This window comes from Chiloscyllium plagiosum, unplaced genomic scaffold (assembly GCF_037043375.1).
Source record: "Chiloscyllium plagiosum isolate Xiang-an unplaced genomic scaffold, Cpla_swu_hap1 HiC_scaffold_31, whole genome shotgun sequence".
Taxonomy (NCBI): Eukaryota; Metazoa; Chordata; class Chondrichthyes; order Orectolobiformes; family Hemiscylliidae; genus Chiloscyllium; species Chiloscyllium plagiosum.
Genome location: NW_028270169.1, coordinates 3,093,784 through 3,119,296, shown reverse-complemented (window position 1 = coordinate 3,119,296; position 25,513 = coordinate 3,093,784). Strand labels below are relative to the sequence as shown.

General features: G+C 49.7%; 1 protein-coding gene across 2 annotated transcripts in view; it reads left to right on the top strand.

The window, feature by feature from the left end:
* The first annotated feature begins 9,946 nt into the window (after positions 1–9,946).
* Positions 9,947–25,513, top strand: part of LOC148141841 (tyrosine kinase receptor Cad96Ca) — a 75,743-nt gene continuing 60,176 nt past the window's right edge. For both annotated transcript variants that reach the window (XM_087977047.1, XM_087977048.1), the window contains exons 1-4: positions 9,947–10,313; positions 14,432–14,521; positions 19,075–19,180; positions 21,236–21,419. In XM_087977047.1, the coding sequence (XP_087833173.1) occupies positions 10,289–10,313; positions 14,432–14,521; positions 19,075–19,180; positions 21,236–21,419 (405 nt within the window). In that variant the 5' untranslated portion in view covers positions 9,947–10,288. The remainder of the gene's footprint in view (positions 10,314–14,431; positions 14,522–19,074; positions 19,181–21,235; positions 21,420–25,513) is intronic.

The following is a 25,513-nucleotide window of genomic DNA, read 5'->3' as shown; positions in this document are numbered from 1 at the left end:
GGACATAACCCCCTTCCCCACACACAGACCCCACACCCCCCCCCGGGGACAGTAAACCCCCACACACACAGACTCCTACCCCTCCTGGGATCAGCAACCCCAACCCCTTGGGGACAGTAACTCCCCACCCCCCCAAACACAGACTCCTACCCCCCGTCCCCCGGGGACTCCAACCCCGCCCCCCAGGGACAGTAACCCCACTCCCCCCTCCCCGGGGACTATCACCCCACCCCACCCCCACACAGACTCCTACCCCCGCAATGAGGGATGGGAGATCCCCACCCTCAGGGACACACACACTCCCCCTTGACTAGTCAGGAAGCCGTTAGCAGAATACAGGGTGTGAGTGTACCCCCCTCCCTCCCTCCCCCCAACACCAGGATTTCTCACCCCCCGAGCAGTGCAGACCCACACCCCCACCCCCACACACCTCACCGAGTCTTCGCTCTCCATGATACGAGATTCACCTTCTGTGGGTGTCCATCAAACCCCCTCCCATCACCAGGGACCCACCTTGATACAGAATTTCCTCAATTAACACTGAAACCCCAAACACTGTGTAAATCTCCGAGACTGGTCCTGACTCCACCCCCATTCCCCCCACCATCACACCCACTCCAGTTACCGGCTCCGACCCCACTCCCAGCTCCACACCCACACCAGATCCCAGCTCCCAGCCCTGCCGAGTTTTCACCATCCCCCCGGGCCTCCCACTCACTGAGGACGAGCGATCAGTCCTTAGCAAAGGACTCACCTTCATCCCCCTCCGTCCACGCATCAATGAATTTAATACACGCCGTGACATCGAACACTTCTCCCGTCGCCTCCGCCTCCGAGCTTACTTTCACAATCAGGACTCCCGCCCACCTTCCGAGGACTCCTTCGCCCACCTCCAACACACTGCATCCACCTGGACACCCCGCGCTGGCCTATTACCTGCCCTCGACCTCTTCATTTCCAACTGCCGCCGGGACATTAACCGCCTCAACCTGTCTACCTCCCTCCCCCACTCCAACCTCTCACCCTCACAACGTGCAGCCCTCCAATCCCTCTGCTCTAATCCCAACCTCACCATCAAGCCAGCGGACAAAGGGGGCGCAGTGGTAGTCTGGCGCACTGACCTCTACACCTCTACACACGCCAACTCGAGGACACCTCTTCCTACTGCCCCCTCGACCATGACCCCACCCCCCCCATCACCAAACCATCATCTCCCAGACCATACAGAACCTCATTACCTCAGGAGATCTCCCACCCACAGCTTCCAACCTCATAGTCCGGGAACCCCACACTGTCCGGTTCTATCTCCTTCCCAAGATCCACAAGCCTGACCACCCTGGCCGACCCATTGTCTCAGCATGCTCCTGCCCCAGTGAACTCATCTCTACCTACCTCGACACTGTCCTATCCCCCACTCCAGGAACTCCCCACATACGTTCGAGACACCACCCACACCCTCCACCTCCTCCAAGATTTCCGTTTCCCCGGCCCCCAACGCCTCATCTTCACCATGGATATCCAATCCCTCTACACCTCCATCTGCCATGACCAGGGCCTCCCAGCCCTCCGTTTCTTTCTCTCCCGATGTCCCCAACAGTACCCTTCCACCGACACTCTCATTCGTTTGGCCAAACTGGTCCTCATCCTTAACAATTTCTCCTTCGAATCCTCCCACTTCCTCCACACCAAAGGGGTAGCCATGGGCACCCGTACGGGCCCCAGCTATGCCTGTCTCTTTGATGGCTACGTAGAACAATCCATCTTCCTTAATTACACCGGCTCCACTCACCACCTCTTCCTCCGCTACACTGATGACTGCATTGGCGCCACCTCGTGCTCCTGCGAAGAGGTTGAGCAATTCATCAACTTCACCAACACATTCCACCCTGACCTTAAATTTACCTGGACCATCTCTGACACCTCCCTCCCCTTCCTGGACCTCTCCTTCTCCATTAATGATGACCGACTTGATACTGACATTTTTTGCAAACCCACCAACTCCCACAGCTACCTGGATTTCACCTCTTCCCACCCTACCTCCTGCAAAAATGCCATCCCCTATTCCCAATTCCTCCACCTCCGCCATATCTGCTCCCAGGAGGACCAGTTCCACCACAGAACACACCAGATGGCCTCCTTCTTTAGAGACCGCAATTTCTCTTCCCACGTGGTTAAAGATGCCCTCCAACGCATCTCGTCCACATCCCGCACCTCCGCCCTCAGACCCCACCCCTCTAACCGTAACAAGGACAGAACGCCCCTGGTGCTCACCTTCCACCCTACCAACCTTCGCATAAACCAAATCATCCGCCGACATTTCTGCCACCTCCAAAAAGACCCCACCACCAGGGATATATTTCCCTCCCCACCCCTTTCCGCCTTCCGCAAAGACCGTTTCCTCCGTGACTACCTGATCAGGTCCACGCCCCCCCTACAACCCACCCTCCCATCCTGGCACCTTCCCCTGCCACCGCAGGAACTGTAAAACTTGCGCCCACACCTCCTCCCTCACCTCCATCCAAGGCCCCAAAGGAGCCTTCCACATCCATCAAAGTTTTACCTGCACATCCACTAATATCATTTATTGTATCCGTTGCTCCCGATGCGGTCTCCTCTACATTGGGGAGACTGGGCGCCTCCTAGCAGAGCGCTTTAGGGAACATCTCCGGGACACCCGCACCAAACAACCAAACCGCCCCGTGGCCCAACATTTCAACTCCCCCTCCCACTCTGCCGAAGACATGGAGGTCCTGGGCCTCCTTCACCGCCGCTCCCTCACCACCAGACGCCTGGAGGAAGAACGCCTCATCTTCTGCCTCGGAACACGTCAACCCCAGGGCATCAATGTGGACTTCAACAGTTTCCTCATTTCCCCTTCCCCCACCTCACCCCAGTTCCAAACTTCCAGCTCAGCACTGTCCCCATGACCTGTCCTACCTGCCTATCTTCTTTTCCACCTATCCACTCCACCTCCTCCCTGACCTATCACCTTCATCCCCTCCCCCACTCACCTATTGTACTCTATGCTACTTTCTCCCCACCCCCACCCTCCTCTCACTTATCTCTCCACGCTTCAGGCTCTCTGCCTTTATTCCTGATGAAGGGCTTTTGCCTGAAACGTCGATTTTACTGCTCCTCGGATGCTGCCTGAACTGCTGTGCTCTTCCAGCACCACTGATCCAGAATCTGTACTCTCCCTGTGCTAATCTCCCTCAGTTATCAGAGACAGAATTGGCTGTAAAGTGAACAGTGAAGAAGATCATCGAAGATTACAAAGAGAATTTAATCAGTTGGGTCAGTGGGCTGAAGAGTGGCAGATGGAATTTAATTTGGATAAATGCAAGACTTTGCATTTTGATTAAAACAAACACGGGTAAGACTCATACGATTAAAACTAGGGCCTTAGGTAGTGCTGTGGAAAAGAGAGACTTAGGCATTCAGGTACATAATTCTTTGAAGTTTCCATCATATAGAAATAGGGTGGTAACAATTTAGCATGCTTGCATTCATTGCTCAGACCTTTGAGTACACAGTTGGATGTTATGTTGAGGTTATACAAGACATTGTTGAGTCCTCGTCTGGATTACTGTATCTAGTTCTGTTTGTCCCATTAAAGGAAGGATATTATTAAACTGGACAGGGTTCAGCAGAGATTTACAAGTACGTTGCTGGGAATGGCGTTATCAGGAGAGGTTGGACATGCTGGGAGCTTCTTCAATGCAGTGTTGGAGGTTGATGGGGGACCTTATGAGGTTTACAAATTCATAAGGAGCAGAGGGTGGGGAATTGCAGGATTAGGAGGCACATGTTTAAGGTGAGAGGAGAAAGAAAGACAATTTGTTTTCACAGAGAGCAGTCCGTGTGTGGAGTGAACTTCCAGAGGAAGTGGTCAATGCAGGCACAGTTATAATGTTGAAAAGACATTCAGTTAAGTACATGAATAAGAAATTTTTTTTCTTTTTCTCTGACACTCCCTTTCTTTTTTTTTTAATTTTTAACCCCCACACTACCACCTAAGTGTGGTAGTGCTTATTTTATCCCCAGCACCCATGGTGTGTGTGTGCAGGTGGGAGACACAGTGAAAGACACAAAGTGCACCAATCTTTATTCAAATTATGAATAAGAAATATTTGGAGGGAAATGGCCAAGCACAGGCAGGTGGGACTAATTTAGTTTGAGATTATGGTCAGCATGGGCTGGTTGGATGAAGGGTCTGTTTCTGTGTAGGATGATTCAATGGCTGCAGTCTGTAAATGTCAGTCCTGACTGAACTGTGCGCACAACAGAACATAACTCAGCCTGTGGTCACAAAGATTATATATAGGTCCATTCTTGACTTCAGCAAACAAAACCCACATCCTGTACAAACAACACAGGACAATAATTATCTCCTTTCACACCATCATACCTTGCTGACAATTTTGATATTTGGAGATTATGTTAATTGTAGGGAAATGAGTCAGTTCCCATCTTGGACTTGCAACAGATAATTCGTTGAGGGTGAAATAACCTTTTCACATTTAACATGGAATCATTGTCCCACTTTGTCAGTTCCTGAAGGGGCTGTCTCTCACTGGGATACTGTTCCTGAAGGTGCTGTCTCTCACTGGGATACAGTTCCTGAAGGGGCTGTCTCTCACTGGGATACAGGTCCTGAAGGTGCTGTCTCTCACTGGGATACAGTTCCTGAAAGGGCTGTCTCTCACTGGGATACAGTTCCTGAAGGGGCTGTCTCTCACTGGGGTACAGTTCCTGAAAGGGCTGTCTCTCACTGGGATACAGGTCCTGAAGGGGCTGTCTCTCACTGGGATACAGTTCCTGAAGGGGCTGTCTCTCACTGGGGTACAGTTCCTGAAAGGGCTGTCTCTCACTGGGATACAGGTCCTGAAGGGGCTGTCTCTCACTGGGATTCAGTTCCCGAAGGTACTGACTCTCACTGGATACAGTTCCTGAAGGGGCTGACTCTCACTGGGATACAGTTCCTGAAGGTGCTGTCTCTCACTGGGATACAGTTTCTGAAAGGGCTATCTCTCACTAGGATACAGGTCCTGAAAGGGCTGTCTCTCACTGGGACACTGTTCCTGAAGGGGCTGTCTCTCACTGGGATACAGTTATGGAAGGGGCTGTCTCTCACTGTGATACAATTCCTGAAGAGGCTGTCTCTCACTGGGATACAGTTCCTGAAGGGGCTGTCTCTCACTGGGATACAGTTCCCGAAGGTACTGACTCTCACTGGGATACAGTTCCTGAAGGGGCTGACACTCACTGGGATACAGTTCCTGAAAGGGCTGTCTCTCAGTGGGATACAGTTCCTCAAGGGGGCTGTCTCTCACTGGGATATAATTCCTGAAGGGGCTGACTCTCACTGGGATACAGTTCCTGAAGGGGCTGTCTCTCACTGGGATACTGTTCCTGAAGGGGCTGACTCTCACTGGGATACAGTTCCTGAAGGTGATGACTCTCACTGGGATACAGTTCCTGAAGGGGCTGACTCTCACTGGGGTACAGTTCCTGAAAGGGCTGTCTCTCACTGGGATACAGGTCCTGAAGGGGCTGTCTCTCACTGGGATTCAGTTCCCGAAGGTACTGACTCTCACTGGGATACAGTTCCTGAAGGGGCTGACTCTCACCAGGATACAGTTCCTGAAGGTGCTGTCTCTCACTGGGATACAGTTATGGAAGGTGCTGTCTCTCACTGGGATACAATTCCTGAAAGGGCTGTCTCTTATTGGGATACAGTTCCTGAAGGGGCTGTCTCTCACTGGGATACAGTTCCTGAAAGGGCTGTCTCTCACTGGATACAGTTCCTGAAAGGGCTGTCTCTTATTGGGATACAGTTCCTGAAGGGGCTGTCTCTCACTGGGATACAGTTCCTGAAAGGGCTGTCTCTCACTGGATACAGTTCCTGAAAGGGCTGTCTCTCACTGGATACAGTTCCTGAAAGGGCTGACTCTCACTGGGATACAGTTCCTGAAGGGGCTGACTCTCACTGGGATACAGTTCCTGAAGGGGCTGACTCTCACTGGATACAGTTCCTGAAAGGGCTGTCTCTCACTGGATACAGTTCCTGAAAAGGCTGTCTCTCACTGGGATACAGGTCATGAAAGGGCTGTCTCTCACTGGGATACAGTTCCTGAAGGTGCTGTCTCTCACTGGGATACAGTTCCTGAAGGGGCTGTCTCTCACTGGGGTACAGTTCCTGAAAGGGCTGTCTCTCACTGGGATACAGGTCCTGAAGGTGCTGTCTCTCACTGGGTTTCAGTTCCCGAAGGTACTGTCTCTCACTGGGATACAGTTCCTGAAAGGGCTGTCTCTCACTGGATACAGTTCCTGAAGGGGCTGACTCTCACTGGGACACAGTTCCTGAAGGGGCTGACTCTCACTGGGATACAGTTCCTGAAGGTGCTGTCTCTCACTGGGATACAGTTCCTGAAAGGGCTGTCTCTCACTGGATACAGTTCCTGAAGGGGCTGACTCTCACTGGGATACAATTCCTGAAGGGGCTGTCTCTCACTGGGATACAGTTCCTGGAGGTGCTGTCTCTCACTGGGATACAATTCCTGAAGGGGCTGTCTCTCACTGGGATACAGTTCCTGAAGGTGCTGTCTCTCACTGGGACACAGTTCCTGAAGGTGCTGTCTCTCACTGGGATACAATTCCTGAAGGGGCTGTCTCTCACTGGGATACAGTTCCCGAAGGTACTGACTCTCACTGGATACAGTCCCTGAAGGGGCTGACTCTCACTGGGGTACAGTTCCTGAAAGGGCTGACTCTCACTGGGATACAGTTCCTGAAGGGGCTGTCTCTCACTGGGGTACAGTTCCTGAAAGGGCTGTCTCTCACTGGGGTACAGTTCCTGAAAGGGCTGTCTCTCACTGGGATACAGTTCCTGAAGGTGCTGACTCTCACTGGATACAGTTTCAGGATACAGTTCCAAATTTCTTGCCTTAGGTCTGAACTGTGAGAAGATGTGCTACTCTGCGCCATTGATATGAAGTGAAGGTTCTGCAGGTGATCGCTGAGGAATCGTGAATGGTGCTGAATATTGTCTATTCATCAGCATACATCCCTATTCTGACCCTATGATGGAGGGAAGCTCATCGATAAAGCAGCTGAAGATGGTTGGGCCTCGAACCCAACCCTGAGGAACTCCTGCAGAAATGTCCTGGAGCTGAGGTGACTGACTCCAACAACCACAACCATCTTCCTGTGCGTCAGGTATGACCCCAACCAGCGGAGAGGTTTCCCCCAATTCCTATTGGCTCCTCAATGCCACACTCCGTCAAATGCAACCTTGATGTTAAGTGTTGTCACTCCCCTCCCCTCTGGAATTCAGCTGTTTTATCCATGTTTGAACCAAGGCTGTGTCAAGGTCAGGAGCTGAGTGACCCTGAGGGAACCCAAACTGGGCGTCGCTGAGCAGGTTATTGCTGAGCAGGTGCTGCTTGTTAACACTGTTACTGACATTGTCCATCACTTTACTGATGATCGAGGGTAGACATAGTCTGGTCTGGATTTGTCCTGATGTTTGTATATAGGATATACCTGTGCATTTTTCCACATGATTCGATAAATGTCTGTATTGTAACTGTACCGGAACTGCTTGGCTAGGGGAGTGGCAAGGGTTTGGAGTACAGGTCTTCAGTTCTATTGCCAGAATGTTGTCAGGGCCCATAGCCTTTGCAGCATCCAGTGTCTCCAACCATTTCTTGATATTACGCAGAATGGATCAAATTGGCTGAAGACTAGTATCTGTAATACTGTGGGACAGCCTTGTCTTCAGTGGCACGGTGACTCAGTGGTTAGCACTGCTGCCTCACTTGAGTTTAAAGCTGGACTTGGGTGGCTGTCTGTGTGCAGTTTACACAATATTCAGCACCATTCACGACTCCTTAGATACTGAAAGCAGTCTGTGTTCAAATGCACCAAGATCTGGACATTATCCAGGCTTGGGCTGACAAGTGGCAAGTAACATTCGTGCCACCCAAAGGCTGATTAATGACTGTCTCCAACAAAAGGCAACATAACCATTGCCCCTTGTTTTCAAAGGTGTTACCATCACTGAATCCCCCACTCTCAACATCCTGGGAGTTATCATTGACCAGAAACTCAGTATAAAATAAACTGAATATAAAAGCAGGGATGTACGTCTGAGGCTCTATAAGGCTCTGGTTAGACCACATTTGGAGTATTGTGCATGGTTTTGGGCCCCATATCACAGGAAGGGTGTACTGACCCTGGAGCGTGTTCAGAGGAGGTTCACGAGAATGGTCCCAGGAATGAAAAGCTTAACATATCAGGAATGTTTGAGGTCTCTGGGTCTGTACCTGATGAAGTTTAAAAGGATGAGGGGAGATCGAATTGAAACATACAGAATACTGAATGGCCTGGACAGAGTGGATGTTGGGAAAATGTTTCCATTGGTAGGAGAGACTAGGACCTGAGGGCAGAGCCTCAGAGTAAAGGGAAGACCCTTTTAGAATGGAGATAAGGAGAAACCTCTTCAGCCAGAGAGTGGGGAATCTATGGAATTCATTGCCACAGAAAGCTGTGGGGGCCAGGTCACTGAGTATATTTAAGACTGAGAGAGATAGGTTCTTGAGAATCAAGGAATCAAGGGTGGGAGAATGGGGTAGAGAAACCTATCAGCCATGATTGAATTGTGGAGGAGACTTGATCGATTGAATGGCCTGATTTCTGCTCCGTCTTAGAGCCTTATGAATTGGTCTCACCACATAAACACAGGGGCTACAGGAGCAGGTCAGAGGCTGGAAATCTTGCAGTGAGTAACTCCCCTCCTGACTCCCCAGAGCCTGTCCACCATCTACAAGGCACAAGTCAGGAGTGTGATGGAATACTCCCCACTTGCCCTGGATGGGGGCAGCTCCAACAACACTCAAGAAGCTCGACACCATCCAGGACAAAGCAGCCGCTTGACTGGCACCACATCCACAAACACCCACTCCCTCCCCTACCGACGGTCAGTAACAGCAGTGTGTCCTATCTCTAAGATGCACTGCAGGAATTCACCAAAGATCCTCAGACAGCACCTTCCAAACCCATGACCACTTCCATCTAGAAGGACAAGGGCAGCAGACACATGGGAACATTACTCCCTGCAGGTTCCCCTCCAAGCCACTCACCATCCTGACTTGGAAATATATCACCGTTCCTTCAGTGTTGCTGGGTCAGAATCCTGGAACTCCCTCCCTAAGGGCATTGTGGGTCTACCTACAGCAGGGACTGCAGCGGGTCAAGAAGGCAGCTCACCTCCACCTTCTCGAAGGGGCAACTAGGGACGGGCAATAAATGCTGGGCCCAGCCAGCATTAATAAAAGGAAATTCTACAAGAAAACCATGCCAAGGATGGCAGCACTTTGGGTGGTGGAGTCAGGAAGGTTAGATTTGTTGGAGTGCTCACCTTCCTATCTAACACTTTGCCATTGTCCTCATCTCCTCACATCAGCTGTCGTTGCTTCCATGGTCTGACTGTACAAAGACTCTTGTTCCACCAGTCTCTGGCTGTGGAGGATCCTGGCCAGTCAGAGACAATGTGAAAAAATTCTGTGTCCTCCTGTGAGTGTGAATGTGAGCAAGCATTTCACAGCACGCAACTGACAAACTGTCATGTTCACGGAAACCCACAGGCACCTCGTCTGACTCATTGATCTGGCCAAGGAGCTGGGGTATAATGTACATCTCAGATAACCACAGGATATATACTGAGAGGAAATGGTCAGAGTATCAGAGAGCTGCTCAGCACAACTACATCTGATCACAGAGAGAGCACACAGACAGGGCGAGGGTCACAGACAGACAAACAGAAACTGAGACAGGCAAGCAAAGGGAGTAGCACCCAGAGAAGAGAAAGAGTGAGAAGGAAAGAGAAGAACGAGGTGAGGAATAGAGGGAGTGAGTGTGGAACAGTGTGGGGGGGGGGGGAACGAGGGACAGCTAGAGTGTGGCACTGAGTGGGACAGAACGAGAACAAACAGGCTGAACACAAAGATAGAGAGGATGGAAATGAACAGGAACAGAAAGAGAGGTGAGAGCGAAAGGAAGAGATGATGAGATAAGACCAACAGAAAGGTGCAGAAAGAACAAAAGAGAAAAAAACGCAGTATAGGGACAAGACCAGAGATAGGAACACAAGTGGAGAAAAAGAGAGAGAAGGAGACAGAGATATAACAGACGAACAGAGTGAGCAAGAGCTTGTGCTTCCGATCAAAGGTGGAACATTGGAAAGGGTATCGGACGAGTCCAGTTAGCAGAGTCACTGATCGGAGCAATGGAAGGGCATCTTACCATCCTGGGTAAGACATGATGGCTTTCTTTTCACATGCACTCTCTTCATCACAGGAGGAAGACGGACTAATTCCCTTTTAATGTAGTTTCTATTAAGGGCAAAATGTTGAAAAAGCTTTTGATTTGTCACCAGTATTCCAGTCTATTAATTCATATCTGGAGAAAATGGTCCAAATCTACCGAATATCAATATCACACCCTCTGAGATATTGAGAGTAAGTGTGTGGGGGACTGTACCCCAGTGAGGGTCAGTGTGTGGGGGAGTGTACCCCAGTGAGGGTCAGTGTGTGGGGGAGTGTACCCCAATGAGGGTCAGTGTGTGTGGGACTGTACCCCAGTGAGGGTCAGTGTGTGGGGGAGTGTACCCCAATGAGGGTCAGTGTGTGGGGGACTGTACCCCAGTGAGGGTCAGTGTGTGGGGGAGTGTACCCCAATGAGGGTCAGTGTGTGGGGGACTGTACCCCAGTGAGGGTCAGTGTGTGTGGGACTGTACCCCAGTGAGGGTCAGTGTGTGGGGGACTGTACCCCAGTGAGGGTCAGTGTGTGTGGGACTGTACCCCAGTGAGGGTCAGTGTGTGGGGGACTGTACCCCAGTGAGGGTCAGTGTGTGTGGGGGACTGTACCCCAGTGAGGGTCAGTGTGTGGGGGACTGTACCCCAGTGAGGGTCAGTGTGTGGGGGACTGTACCCCAGTGAGGGTCAGTGTGTGGGGGACTGTACCCCAGTGAGGGTCAGTGTGTGGGGGACTGTGCCCCAATGAGGGTCAGTGTATGTGTGGCACTGTACCCCAGTGAGGGTCAGTGTGTGTGGGACTGTACCCCAGTGAGGGTCAGTGTGTGTGGGACTGTACCCCAGTGAGGGTCAGTGTGTGGGGGACTGTACCCCAGTGAGGGTCAGTGTGTGTGTGGGACTGTACCCCAGTGAGGGTCAGTGTGTGGGGGACTGTACCCCAGTGAGGGTCAGTGTGTGGGGGACTGTGCCCCAATGAGGGTCAGTGTATGTGTGGGACTGTACCCCAGTGAGGGTCAGTGTGTGTGTGGGACTGTACCCCAGTGAGGGTCAGTGTGTGTGGGACTGTACCCCAGTGAGGGTCAGTGTGTGTGTGGGACTGTACCCCAGTGAGGGTCAGTGTGTGTGGGACTGTACCCCAGTGAGGGTCAGTGTGTGTGTGGGACTGTACCCCAGTGAGGGTCAGTGAGTGGGGGACTGTACCCCAGTGAGGGTCAGTGTGTGTGGGGGACTGTACCCCAGTGAGGGTCAGTGTGTGGGGGACTGTGCCCCAATGAGGGTCAGTGTATGTGTGGCACTGTACCCCAGTGAGGGTCAGTGAGTGGGGGACTGTACCCCAGTGAGGGTCAGTGTGTGTGTGGGACTGTACCCCAGTGAGGGTCAGTGTGTGGGGGACTGTACCCCAGTGAGGGTCAGTGTGTGTGTGGGACTGTACCCCAGTGAGGGTCAGTGTGTGTGGGACTGTACCCCAGTGAGGGTCAGTGTGTGTGGGACTGTACCCCAGTGAGGGTCAGTGTGTGGGGGACTGTACCCCAGTGAGGGTCAGTGTGTGGGGGACTGTACCCCAGTGAGGGTCAGTGTGTGGGGGACTGTACCCCAGTGAGGGTCAGTGTGTGTGGGACTGTACCCCAGTGAGGGTCAGTGTGTGGGGGACTGTACCCCAGTGAGGGTCAGTGTGTGTGTGAGACTGTGCCCCAGTGAGGGTCAGTGAGTGTGTGGGACTGTACCCCAGTGAGGGTCAGTGTGTGTGGGACTGTACCCCAGTGAGGGTCAGTGTGTGGGGGACTGTACCCCAGTGAGGGTCAGTGTGTGGGGGACTGTACCCCAGTGAGGGTCAGTGTGTGTGGGACTGTACCCCAGTGAGGGTCAGTGTGTGTGTGAGACTGTGCCCCAGTGAGGGTCAGTGAGTGTGTGGGACTGTACCCCAGTGAGGGTCAGTGTGTGTGGGACTACCCCAGTGAGGGTCAGTGTGTGTGGGACTGTACCCCAGTGAGGGTCAGTGTGTGTGGGACTGTACCCCAGTGAGGGTCAGTGTGTGGGGGACTGTACCCCAGTGAGGGTCAGTGTGTGGGGGACTGTACCCCAGTGAGGGTCAGTGTGTGTGTGGGACTGTACCCTAGTGAGGGTCAGTGTGTGTGGGACTGTACCCCAGTGAGGGTCAGTGTGTGGGGGACTGTACCCTAGTGAGGGTCAGTGTGTGGGGGACTGTACCCCTGTGAGGGTCAGTGTGTGTGTGGGACTGTACCCCAGTGAGGGTCAGTGTGTGTGTGGGACTGTACCCCAGTGAGGGTCAGTGTGTGGGGGACTGTACCCCAGTGAGGGTCAATGTGTTGTGAGACTGTAACCCAGTGAGGGTCAGTGTGTGTGTGTGGGGCTGTACCCCAGTGATGGTCAGTGTGTGCGTGGGACTGTACCCCAGTGAGGGGCAGTGTGTGTGTGGGACTGTACCCCAGTGAGGGGCAGTGTGTGTGTGAGACTGTACCCCAGTGAGGGTCAGTGAGTGTGTGGGATTGTAGCCCAGTGAGGGTCAGTGTGTGTGTGGGATTGTAGCCCAGTGAGGGTCAGTGTGTGTGTGGGATTGTAGCCCAGTGAGGGTCAGTGTGTGTGTGGGATTGTAGCCCAGTGAGGGTCAGTGTGTGTCACACACAAACAAATACATATGTACTAATAACAGAGTGGAATGAATTCAGGTTGATCAGCCGAGGCTGTCTGCAGACCTGGCCACAGGATGAAACAGTGCGAGTGAACGGTTCAGATCTGTCGATCCTTCCTGTGGTATTTCCAGGACAGGCTGGCCTTTTCCAGCAGCTTGGTTTTAGATTCATTATTCCCATCTGTTTGATGGTCTGCAGCACCACCTTAGTTTCAATATGTCGTAATCATCTCTCAGCGTCATTAAATCCAATTATAGGTCATCCATTTGGTTGTTATTCTGCTATTACTCACACTATCTCACACACTTGGTCACCCTCAGACAACTGGTATTCAACATTCCACTCAGACCCTGTGTACGATGTGGAGGTGCCGGTGTTGCACTGGGAGTGGACAAAGTTAAAAATCACCCAATACCAGGTTAGAGTCCAACAGGTTTATTTGGAAGCACTAGCTTTCGGAGCATTACTCCTCCATCAGGTGGGGCAGGATCATAGGACATATGGTCATTGTGTCATACAACTTATGCCATATATTGAACAAACCTGCATTGTATTTGCAGAAACATTCTATTTTGTTCAAAAAGCACACAATCTGCAGTTTGTCCATGTAACAGTTTATAAACTCCTACTTTGGAAATAGAACCAGTCTGACCCAAAGTTTGGGATACAGACACACTCTAACCTCACACCTTTAATGCATTGGCTGAGCTGAGATGTCACTGTTTTATAAAACCTTAAGTTATCTCGGGAATGTGACTTGGAAGTAGTGCTGGGATTTACATATTAATGAACCGAAACCTGCAACCCATTCTAAAAGCTGAAAGGCTTCAGCAATCTCGGTTTGTTCAATATATCCTATCAGTTGTGTGACATTGATCTTTTACTATAAATTCTGTGTCCTATGATCCTGCCCCATCTGGCTGCCTGATGAGGGAGCAGCGTTCTGAAAGTTAGTGCTTCCAAATAAATCTGATGGACAATACCCTGGTGTTGTGAGATTTTTAACTAGTTGTATGATCTTTTAATCTCTCTGCCCTTAACCTCCCTTCCTATAAATTCTGGGTTCCGTGTGCTTCCCTATCACTTCAACTGACAACGGAGCTGCGCTCTAAAAGCTTGTGATTTCAAACAAACCCATTGGACTATAACTCGGTATCGTTATCATTAAAAGTAGAAATGAGGAGGAAGCTCTTTCTCTGAGTGGATCGTGAGTCTCCAGAACTTTCTTCCTCAGAAGTTGGTGGAAGCAAAGTGTTTCAATGTTTTTAAGGAAGAAATCAATATGTTGTTGGTAAGAAAAGGGGTGAAAAGTTATTTGGGGTGGGTGGGAATGTGGAACGATTATGGCTGATCGGATCTTTTTGTGGAGTGCAATGGTGGAGGTGAGTGGCTGCGGGAAAGGGGCCGCGTGGGGCTGGGAAAAGTGAGTTGTTGTCAGTAATGGCTCCTGTCTCTGTGTTTCAGCTTCTCCAACTGCAGGGAATGCCACTGCAGTCAATAACAGCATTGTCTACTCAACTACTGAAGCTACAATGATCCCAAACTCAACCACAGGTGGGTCAGAGGTGAAGAGTGCGGATCTGGGCCAGAGCTGCTGGAAAAGTGGAAACAGTGGTTGGTTGGAGAGATGGGGCAGGAGGAGAGGGGGTGGTATGGTTACTGATCGGGGAATGTGCCCCAGTCTTGATGGAGGTGGAGTCTCAGAATGTCATGGCATTCCTGCGGACAATCTGCCCTGGGTCAGTTGCTGTACTTCTGCAGTACCGTATCGATATCTCATTGTACCTTGATCTCACAGCACACAAACACCAGGCAATGACCATCTCCAACAAGAGAGAATTTAACAGCCATCCCAGTGTTACCATCACTGAATCCCCCACTATCAACATCCTGGGTTACCATTGACCAGAAACTCAACTGGATTCACCACATAAACATAATGGCTACAAGAGCAGGTCAGAAGTTAGGAATGCTGTGGCAAGTAACTCCTCTCCTAATTCCCCAAAGCCTGTCCCACCTTCTACAAGGCACAAGTCAGGAGTGTGATGGAATACTCCCCACTTGCCTGGATGGGGGCAGCTCCAACAACACTCAAGAAGCTCAACACCATCCAGGACAAAGCAGCCGCTTGATTGGCACCACATCCACAAACATCCTCCATCACCGACACTCAGTAACAGCAAAGTGTACTATCTCCAGGATGCACTGCAGAAATTCACCAAAGATCCTCAGACAACACCTTCCAAACCCATAACCACTTCCATCTAGAAGGACAAGAGCAGTGGTTGCATGGGGACACCACCCCCTGCAAGTTCCCCTCCAAGCCTCTCGCCATCCTGACTTGGAAATATAACGCTGTTCCTTCAGTGTCGCTGGGTCAAAATCCTGAAATTCCCTCCCTCAGGGGCACTGTGGGTGAGGACTGGAGGCAGAAAGCAGCTCACCTCCACCCTCCTCAAGGGAAATTAAGGACAGACAACAAATACTGGTCCAGCCAGCAATGCCCACTCTGGTGAATTATGTTAGGCATTGCTGGGTAACACATGAGACATTGAGTTACCCTGTTGACGGAGTCAACACAAAAGTTATTAGGTTTCATCCAAGTACACAAAGTCCACTTTACCTCCTGACAGACTCAGAGTAACTGAAAACATGGACCACGCTTCTGTACTTAACTGTTATGTATTATAATTAAATAAATTCTTGTTACAGGTAAACAATTATTAACTGTCAGCATTGTTCATATCCACAAGCTGTTCAGGAACTCTAGAGCCAATCAGAATGTTGTCAGCAGGCTGATGATCTGATCACCGTCATACAAACCAAGCAGCTACATGTTGCCAGCCGAATCTCACTGGGCACACTTGCCCAGTGCCATGCCATCTACATACACCTTCGCCCACAAAGCAGCAGTGTAAATAGCACACACACAATGAGCTTCAGGATCTTGCTTTTTAAAAGTACAGCAAATTCCATCCCCAGTCCCTTGTTCTAAAATGATCCTTTTCTCAATGCAGTCCCAATCAAAAAGTAAGTAAAACTCAAAGATGTGGACTTTAAAAAGGATTGTTTTTACTGGTGGGTGGGGCGGGGCCTGTTTTAGGAAGGATATTATTGAAGCATTGTGCTTCAGTGTCACTCAGAGCCTCATTGGAGCAGTTAGTATCAGGAGGGAGGGCCACTGAGAGCACCATTACCATGGAAACAATCACACTCCCCGTCCCTCCCCATGACACCTGCCCGCAACCCAATTTCCTGCCATCACTCACTGCTAGTCTGTGCTCCAGCAATGGTTTTGGTCTCTACAATGGTTTGAAATTTTGACAAGGTTCTGTGTGGGAGACTAGTCAGATAATTAGATAACATGGAATTCAGTGAAAGTTTGACAAAACTGGCTTGACAGCAGGAAACAGAGAGGGTTGGGTTGTTTTTCAGAATGGAGGACCGTGACCAATAGTGTTCCACAGGGATCGATGCTGGAACTGCATTTGTTTGTCATTTATATAAACGATTTCGATGAGATTTTAAAAGGCATGGTTAGTAAGTTTGCGGATGACACCAAAATTGGTGAAGTCGTTAACGATGAAGAAGAGTTATCTAAGAGTATAAAGAGATCATGATCAATTGGGTCAATGGGCTGAGGAGTGGCAGGTGGAGTTTAATTTAGATAAACAAGGTATTGCATTTGGTAAGATAAACAAAGGCAGGAGTTATACAATTAGAAGTACAGGCGAATGCTAAGATACAGGTACAAGCGAATGCAAAGATTTTGTGAGTCCATTCAGTATTCTAACAGCAGTAGGGTAGAAACTGTTTTGAAACCGGCTGGTGCATGTATTCAGGCTTCTGTACCTTCTCCCCGATGGTAGAGGTTGTAGGAAAACATTGCCAGGGTGGGATGGATTTTGAGAATGCTGGCGGCCTTTCCTTGACAATGGGCCTGGTAGATGGATTCTACAGATGGGAGGTTGGCCTGTGTGACTGTCCAAGCCAAGTTCACCACTCTCTGTAACCAAATCCAATCTTGAATGGTACAGTTGCCATACCAGGTAGAGATACATCCAGACAGAATGCTCTCGATGGCACACCTATAAAAGTTGGCAAGGGTATTCACCGTCATGGCAAATTTCCTCAGCTGCCTGAGGAAGAAGAGACGTTGTTGGGTCCTTGTAACCAGTGCGTCCACATGAAGAGTCCAAGAAAGCTTGTTGTGGATGCCCACTCCCAGGAGCTTGACACTCTCCACTCGTTCCACCTCAGTGCTGTTAATGTGGAGGGGTGGATGAGTAACATCCCGCCAAAAGTCAATAATGAGTTCCTTGGTTTTTCCGGCATTGAGAGCTAGGTTGTTCTCAGTGCACCATTTTTCCAGGTCTTCCACCTCCCGTCTGTAATCTGTTTCATTGCCATCTCAGATTCAACCAACTGTGATGGTGTCATCAGCGAACTTATAAATGGCATTAGTCTGGTATTTGGCGACACAATCATGGGTGTACAGCGAGTACAGTAGGGGGCTGAGTACGCACCCCTGGGGGGCTCCAGTGTTGAGTGTTAGTGAGGATGAAATATTGGCCCCAGTCTTCACTGATTGTGGCCTGTGGGTCAGGAAACTGAGGATCCAGTTGCAGAGAGTGGGGCTTAGTCCAAGATCACTAAGTTTAGTAATCAGTCTCGAGGGGATAATAGTGCTGAAGACTTAACTGTAGTCAATGAGTAGGATTCTTACATAGATGTTCTTGGTGTCAAGGTGTTCTAGGCAGGAGTGAAGGGAAAGTGATGTGGCATCTGACGTGGCTCTATTGATCCAATAGTCAAATTGGAGTGGGTCAAGAGTAGTGGGGAGACTGGAGTTGATTAATGCCACGATCAGCCTTTCAAACACTTCATGACCACCGAAGTTAGGGCCACTGGGCAGTAGTCACTGGGACATGCTGCATGAGCCTTCTTAGACACAGGGATGATGTTGGCCCTTTGAATACAGGATTTGGGACATTATGTTGAGGTGGTACAGGGCATTGATGAGGCTCTTCTGGAGTACTGTGTTCAGTTTTGGTCGCCCTGTTATTGGAAGGATATAACTAAACTGGAGAGGGTTCACAAGAGGTTTACCAGGATGTCCGCTGAGAATGAAGTGTTTGAGTTATGAGGAGGGTGGGACTTTTTTCACTGGATTGTAGGAGGTTAAGGGGTGACTATATAAAGGTTTATAAAATCATGAGGGCCATAGGTAAGGTGAGCGACAAGTGGGGGTTTTCAAGTTTAGAGGGCATATTTTTTAAGGTGAGAGGAGAAAGATTTAAAAAAGACATGAGGTGTAACTTTTTTCCACAGAGAACTGGCAGAGGAAATGGTGGTTATGGGTACAACATTTGAACATTTGGATAAGTAGATGAATAAGAAATGTTTGGAGGGATTTGGGCCAAGTGCAGGTGGGACTAGTTCAGTTTGGGTTATGGTTGGCCTGGACTGGTTGGATGAAGGGTCTGTTTCTGTGTTGGGTGACTCTATGACTCTGCTGGCTCCTGTGATGATCTTGGTTTCTATGATGTTGGGTCCAATGAAGTTTCTGTTCTCTGGTGAATGTTGGGTCCAGCAATGATCCTTATACCCCAGTCCTCTCGATAGAAAGGCCAGCATTCCATTAGCTTTCTTGATTATTTTCTGCACCTGTTGGTGACATCTTAAAGATCTGTGAACCCGAATCCTCCAAGTGTCTTTGAACAATCACTGTATTTAACTTCATACCATCGAGAAAGGACCCTGATGTATCCTTCCTCAGTTAAAAATCAATAACCTGACACTTGCTAACACTGAATCCAATCTGCTACAGTTTTTCCCATTCACCTAGTCTATCAATATCCTGTTGTAAGTTTATTTTATCTTTGTCTCTGTCATGTGTTCTCTCACTCTGTCTCTCTCACACACTCATTCTCACACCGTCTCTCTTACTCTCTTTTGCTCTTGCACTTTCTCTCTCCCCTTTACACCCTCCCCTTCTCACTCTCAAGTCTCTCTCTCACACTCTCTCTCAGTCTCTGTCTCACTCGCCTGCTGGCTCACCCCTTTCCTCACAGGCTGTTGGTGCTGATGTCTCTCATGTTTTGTAGAAGGAAATCACTCCAATCGCTCAGGCTCCAGCCTCCAGTTCCTGGTGATGGTAATTCTGGTGTTACTGATCGCTGCTGTAGTTGGACTCATTGTGTGGTTCAAGAGGTGAGTGTCCCAACAATAGCCTCTGGTCTAGGACCCCAGGGGCTACTGCCCACATAAGAATCTCAACTCTTCAACAAAATCCTCCTCAACTCACCCAATCAGTACGTCACTACGTCCTGTAAATTGTCATTAGTTCATGCATCAGATCTGTAGCTGTAGTGTCTGGTTCTGACACACCCTGGTTTGGTGTGCTCCTGAGACATGTTAATGGGAGGCAGGGTTGGACAGGTCTTTTTGTAAGGTCCTTTTTAGCTGCTCTGAAAAGCTGCTTTGTGGCCTTTTGTTGGTCTTGGTATTTGTTCCATTCTGAGGGATCTGTATTGTTCCTTGCATTTTTGTTAGCCCTTTTAAAAAACCTTTGTGCTGTTCCCTACCTCCCTGAGTGCCCATGGCTGCTTTTATTCTGAGCTACAGCTTTTCCTTCTCATGGATACAAGCTGCTTCTGAATGGCATTCACAGACTGTCCACGGTTTCCTGGTCACCCGTTAGCTATTGGCAGAGTTTCCCAGTTTGTTGTGGCCAATCCTTGCCCCATCCCATTAAAGTCTGCCTTACCTATATCCAAAAGTGTACTATTTGATCTTTGCTTATCTCTTACAAACAATATTAAACTCTGTAATGTTGTGATCACTATTTGGCAAATATTCACAAACAACCAGGTGACCAATGAAGACTTTGCTCATTACTATATCCAGTATTGCTTCTCCCCTTGTTGCATCCAAGACACAATCCTGGACATACACGAGAAATTTACAGACTTTTTGTAGGTGCCCGTCTGCCTTTTCCAGTCTATGTTAAGGCTAAACTACCCCATTAGTATTACTCTGGGCAGCTCAGTGGTTAGCACTGCTGCCTCACAGCACCAGGGTCTCAGGTTCAATTCCCGCCTCAGGCGACTGACTGTGTGGAGTTTGCACATTCTCCCCGTGTCTGCGTGGGTTTCCTCTGGGTGCTCCGGTTTCCTCCCACAGTCCAAAGATGTCCGGGTTAGGTGAGTTGGCCATGGGAAGTTGCCCATTGTGTTCAGGGATGTGCAGGCTAGATGGGTTAGCTATGGGAAATGCAGGGTTACTCAAAAAGGTAGAGGGGTAGGTCTGGGTAGAAGCACAGCAGGTCAGGCAGCATCTGAGGAGCAGAAAAATTGACGTATCGGGTAAAATCCCTTCCTGATGAAGGGCTTTTGTCCAAAACATCAATTTTCCTGCTCTTCAGAAGGCTGCCTGACCTACTCTGATTTTTAACTTTGTCCACCCCAGTCTAACATCGGCTACTTTACATCATTTTCTAAGGTCCACGTCTGTTCTGAAGAACCATCATACTGGATTTGAAATATGAACTCTGCTTCTGTTTTCATAGACCTGCTGAATCTCTCTAGCAGCTTCTGCTTTTAGCCCAATTTGCCTTGCAGTGGCTGAACCATAAAAGGGTTTTGTCTCGTCCTGCTGTGAACCGCTGTCTAGCTTCTGAAGGGCTTTTGCCCAAAACATCGAGTTTCCTGCTCCTCGGATGCTGCTTTACCTGCTGTGCTTTTCCAGCACCACTCTAATCTTGACTCTGATCTCCAGTATCTACAGTGCCCACCTCTGCCTTGTTGTGATTCACTGTCTAACTCCAATCAGTCTGCTGTGATGAGCTATTTCAATGTGAAATGTCTCATTCAAATTAACAGCACCATTGTAATTAATGAGTGTCATTATAATGAGCAGGTGTTCCAGACAACTGGATTCCAGGTTCCAGACAATGACCACTGTCCTGGACCCTCAGGCAGTCTGTTAACGTTTTCCTTACAGAGGGGCAGTTTACTGTAGGGATGATGGAGAGAGTGAGCACTGGAGATCCTAGAGATCAGAGTCAAAGAGTGTGGTGCTGGAAAAACAAGGCAGTCAGGCAGCATCTGAGGAGCAAGAGAATCGACGTTTCGGGCAGAAGCCCTTCATCTCCTGATGAAAAGCTTATGCCTGAAACATCGACTCTGGCTTGCTGTGCTTTTCCAGCACCACAGTCTTCGACTCTGTACGGATGATGGAGATAAAATCTCTTATTGCCTATTCCAGAAAAAAGAGGAAACGCAGGAAATCTTGGATAAGTCGGATAAAATCGGGAGAGAACATTCCAGAAGCAAGGAACAGAGTGTCACTGGTGAAAGTACTCCCTTCACCACAACATTTGCAAAGCACACCTCGACAAACCAATGAGTTACGTTCATCTCGCATAGCACCAGGAGCACAACCTGTACAGGTACACCGTCTATCAGTGCGTACGGGTACACTGTCTATCAGTGTGTATGGGTACACCGTCTATCAGTGTGTACGGGTACACCATCTATCAGTGCGTAAAGGTACACCATCTATCAGTGCGTACGGGTACACCGTCTATCAGTGCGTACGGGTACACTGTCTATCAGTGCGTACGGGTACACCGTCTATCAGTGCGTACGGGTACACTGTCTATCAGTGCGTAAAGGTACACCATCTATCAGTGCGTACGGGTACACCGTCTATGAGTGCGTACGGGTACACTGTCTATCAGTGCGTACAGGTACACCATCTATCAGTGCGTACGGGTACACCGTCTATCAGTGCGTACGGGTACACTGTCTATCAGTGCGTACGGGTACACCGTCTATCAGTGCGTACGGGTACACTGTCTATCAGTGCGTAAAGGTACACCATCTATCAGTGCGTACGGGTACACCGTCTATGAGTGCGTACGGGTACACTGTCTATCAGTGCGTACAGGTACACCATCTATCAGTGCGTACGGGTACACTGTCTATCAGTGCGTACGGGTACACCGTCTATCAGTGCGTACGGGTACACTGTCTATCAGTGCGTAAAGGTACACCATCTATCAGTGCGTACGGGTACACTGTCTATCAGTGCGTACGGGTACACCGTCTATCAGTGCGTACGGGTACACTGTCTATCAGTGCGTAAAGGTACACCATCTATCAGTGCGTACGGGTACACCGTCTATCAGTGCGTACGGGTACACTGTCTATCAGTGCGTAAAGGTACACCATCTATCAGTGCGTATGGGTACACCGTCTATCAGTGCGTACGGGTACACTGTCTATCAGTGCGTACAGGTACACCATCTATCAGTGCGTACGGGTACACCGTCTATCAGTGCGTACGGGTACACCATCTATCAGTGTGTACAGGTACACCGTCTATCAGTGCGTACGGGTACACTGTCTATCAGTGCGTACAGGTACACCATCTATCAGTGCGTACGGGTACACCGTCTATCAGTGCGTACGGGTACACCATCTATCAGTGTGTACGGGTACACCATCTATCAGTGTGTACAGGTACACCGTCTATCAGTGCGTACGGGTACACCATCTATCAGTGCGTACAGGTACACCATCTATCAGTGTGTACGGGTACACCGTCTATCAGTGCGTACGGGTACACTGTCTATCAGTGTGTACGGGTACACCGTCTATCAGTGTGTACGGGTACACCATCTATCAGTGTGTACAGGTACACTGTCTATCAGTGCGTAAAGGTACACCATCTATCAGTGCGTACGGGTACACCGTCTATCAGTGCGTACGGGTACACTGTCTATCAGTGCGTACGGGTACACCGTCTATCAGTGCGTACGGGTACACTGTCTATCAGTGCGTAAAGGTACACCATCTATCAGTGCGTACGGGTACACCGTCTATCAGTGCGTACGGGTACACTGTCTATCAGTGCGTACAGGTACACCATCTATCAGTGCGTACGGGTACACCGTCTATCAGTGCGTACGGGTACACCATCTATCAGTGTGTACGGGTACACCATCTATCAGTGTGTACAGGTACACCGTCTATCAGTGCGTACGGGTACACTGTCTATCAGTGCGTACAGGTACACCATCTATCAGTGCGTACGGGTACACCGTCTATCGGTGCGTACGGGTACACCATCTATCAGTGTGTACGGGTACACCATCTATCAGTGTGTACAGGTACACCGTCTATCAGTGTGTACAGGTACACCGTCTATCAGTGCGTACGGGTACACCATCTATCAGTGTGTACGGGTACACCATCTATCAGTGTGTACAGGTACACCGTCTATCAGTGCGTACGGGTACACCGTCTATCAGTGTGTACAGGTACACCGTCTATCAGTGTGTACGGGTACACCATCTATCAGTGTGTACAGGTACACCATCTATCAGTGCGTACGGGTACACCGTCTATCAGTGTGTACAGGTACACCGTCTATCAGTGCGTACGGGTACACCATCTATCAGTGCGTACGGTTACACCAACTATCAGTGTGTACGGGTACACCATCTATCAGTGTGTACAGGTACACCATCTATCAGTGCGTACGGGTACACCGTCTATCAGTGTGTACGGTTACACCAACTATCAGTGTGTACGGGTACACCATCTATCAGTGTGTACGGGTACACCATCTATCAGTGCGTACGGGTACACCATCTATCAGTGTGTACAGGTACACCGTCTATCAGTGCGTACGGGTACACCATCTATCAGTGTGTACAGGTACACCGTCTATCAGTGCGTACGGGTACACCATCTATCAGTGTGTACAGGTACACCGTCTATCAGTGCGTACGGGTACACCATCTATCAGTGCGTACAGGTACACCGTCTATCAGTGTGTACGGGTACACCATCTATCAGTGTGTACAGGTACACCATCTATCAGTGTGTACAGGTACACCGTCTATCAGTGCGTACGGGTACACCATCTATAAGTGTGTACAGGTACACCGTCTATCAGTGCGTACGGGTACACCATCTATCAGTGCGTACAGGAACACCGTCTATCAGTGCGTACGGGTACACCATCTATCAGTGTGTACAGGTACACCATCTATCAGTGTGTACAGGTACACCGTCTATCAGTGCGTACGGGTACACCATCTATCAGTGCGTACGGGTACACCGTCTATCAGTGTGTACGGTTACACCAACTATCAGTGTGTACGGGTACACCATCTATCAGTGTGTACAGGTACACCATCTATCAGTGCGTACGGGTACACCGTCTATCAGTGCGTACGGGTACACCGTCTATCAGTGTGTACGGGTACACCATCTATCAGTGCGTAAAGGTACACCATCTATCAGTGTGTACGGGTACACCATCTATCAGTGCGTACGGGTACACCATCTATCAGTGTGTATGTGTACACCGTCTATCAGTGCGTACGGGTACACCGTCTATCAGTGTGTACGGGTACACCATCTATCAGTGTGTACGGGTACACCGTCTATCAGTGTGTACGGGTACACCATCTATCAGTGTGTACGGGTACACCATCTATCAGTGCGTACGGGTACACCATCTATCAGTGCGTACGGGTACACCGTCTATCAGTGTGTACGGGTACACCATCTATCAGTGCGTACGGGTACACCATCTATCAGTGCGTACGGGTACACCATCTATCAGTGCGTACGGGTACACCATCTATCAGTGCGTACGGGTACACCGTCTATCAGTGCGTACGGGTACACCGTCTATCAGTGTGTACGGGTACACCGTCTATCAGTGTGTACGGGTACACCATCTATCAGTGTGTACAGGTACACCATCTATCAGTGCGTACAGGTACACCGTCTATCAGTGCGTACGGGTACACCATCTATCAGTGTGTACAGGTACACCGTCTATCAGTGTGTACAGGTACACCATCTATCAGTGTGTACAGGTACACCGTCTATCAGTGTGTACGGGTACACCGTCTATCAGTGCGTACAGGTACACCATCTATCAGTGTGTACGGGTACACCATCTATCAGTGTGTACAGGTACACCGTCTATCAGTGTGTACAGGTACACCGTCTATCAGTGTGTACGGGTACACCATCTATCAGTGTGTACAGGTACACCATCTATCAGTGTGTACAGGTACACCGTCTATCAGTGTGTACAGGTACACCGTCTATCAGTGTGTACGGGTACACCATCTATCAGTGTGTACAGGTACACCATCTATCAGTGTGTACAGGTACACCGTCTATCAGTGTGTACGGGTACACCGTCTATCAGTGTGTACGGGTACACCGTCTATCAGTGTGTACGGGTACACCATCTATCAGTGTGTACAGGTACACCATCTATCAGTGTGTACAGGTACACCGTCTATCAGTGTGTACGGGTACACCATCTATCAGTGTGTACAGGTACACCGTCTATCAGTGTGTACAGGTACACCATCTATCAGTGTGTACAGGTACACCGTCTATCAGTGTGTACGGGTACACCGTCTATCAGTGCGTACAGGTACACCATCTATCAGTGTGTACGGGTACACCATCTATCAGTGTGTACAGGTACACCGTCTATCAGTGT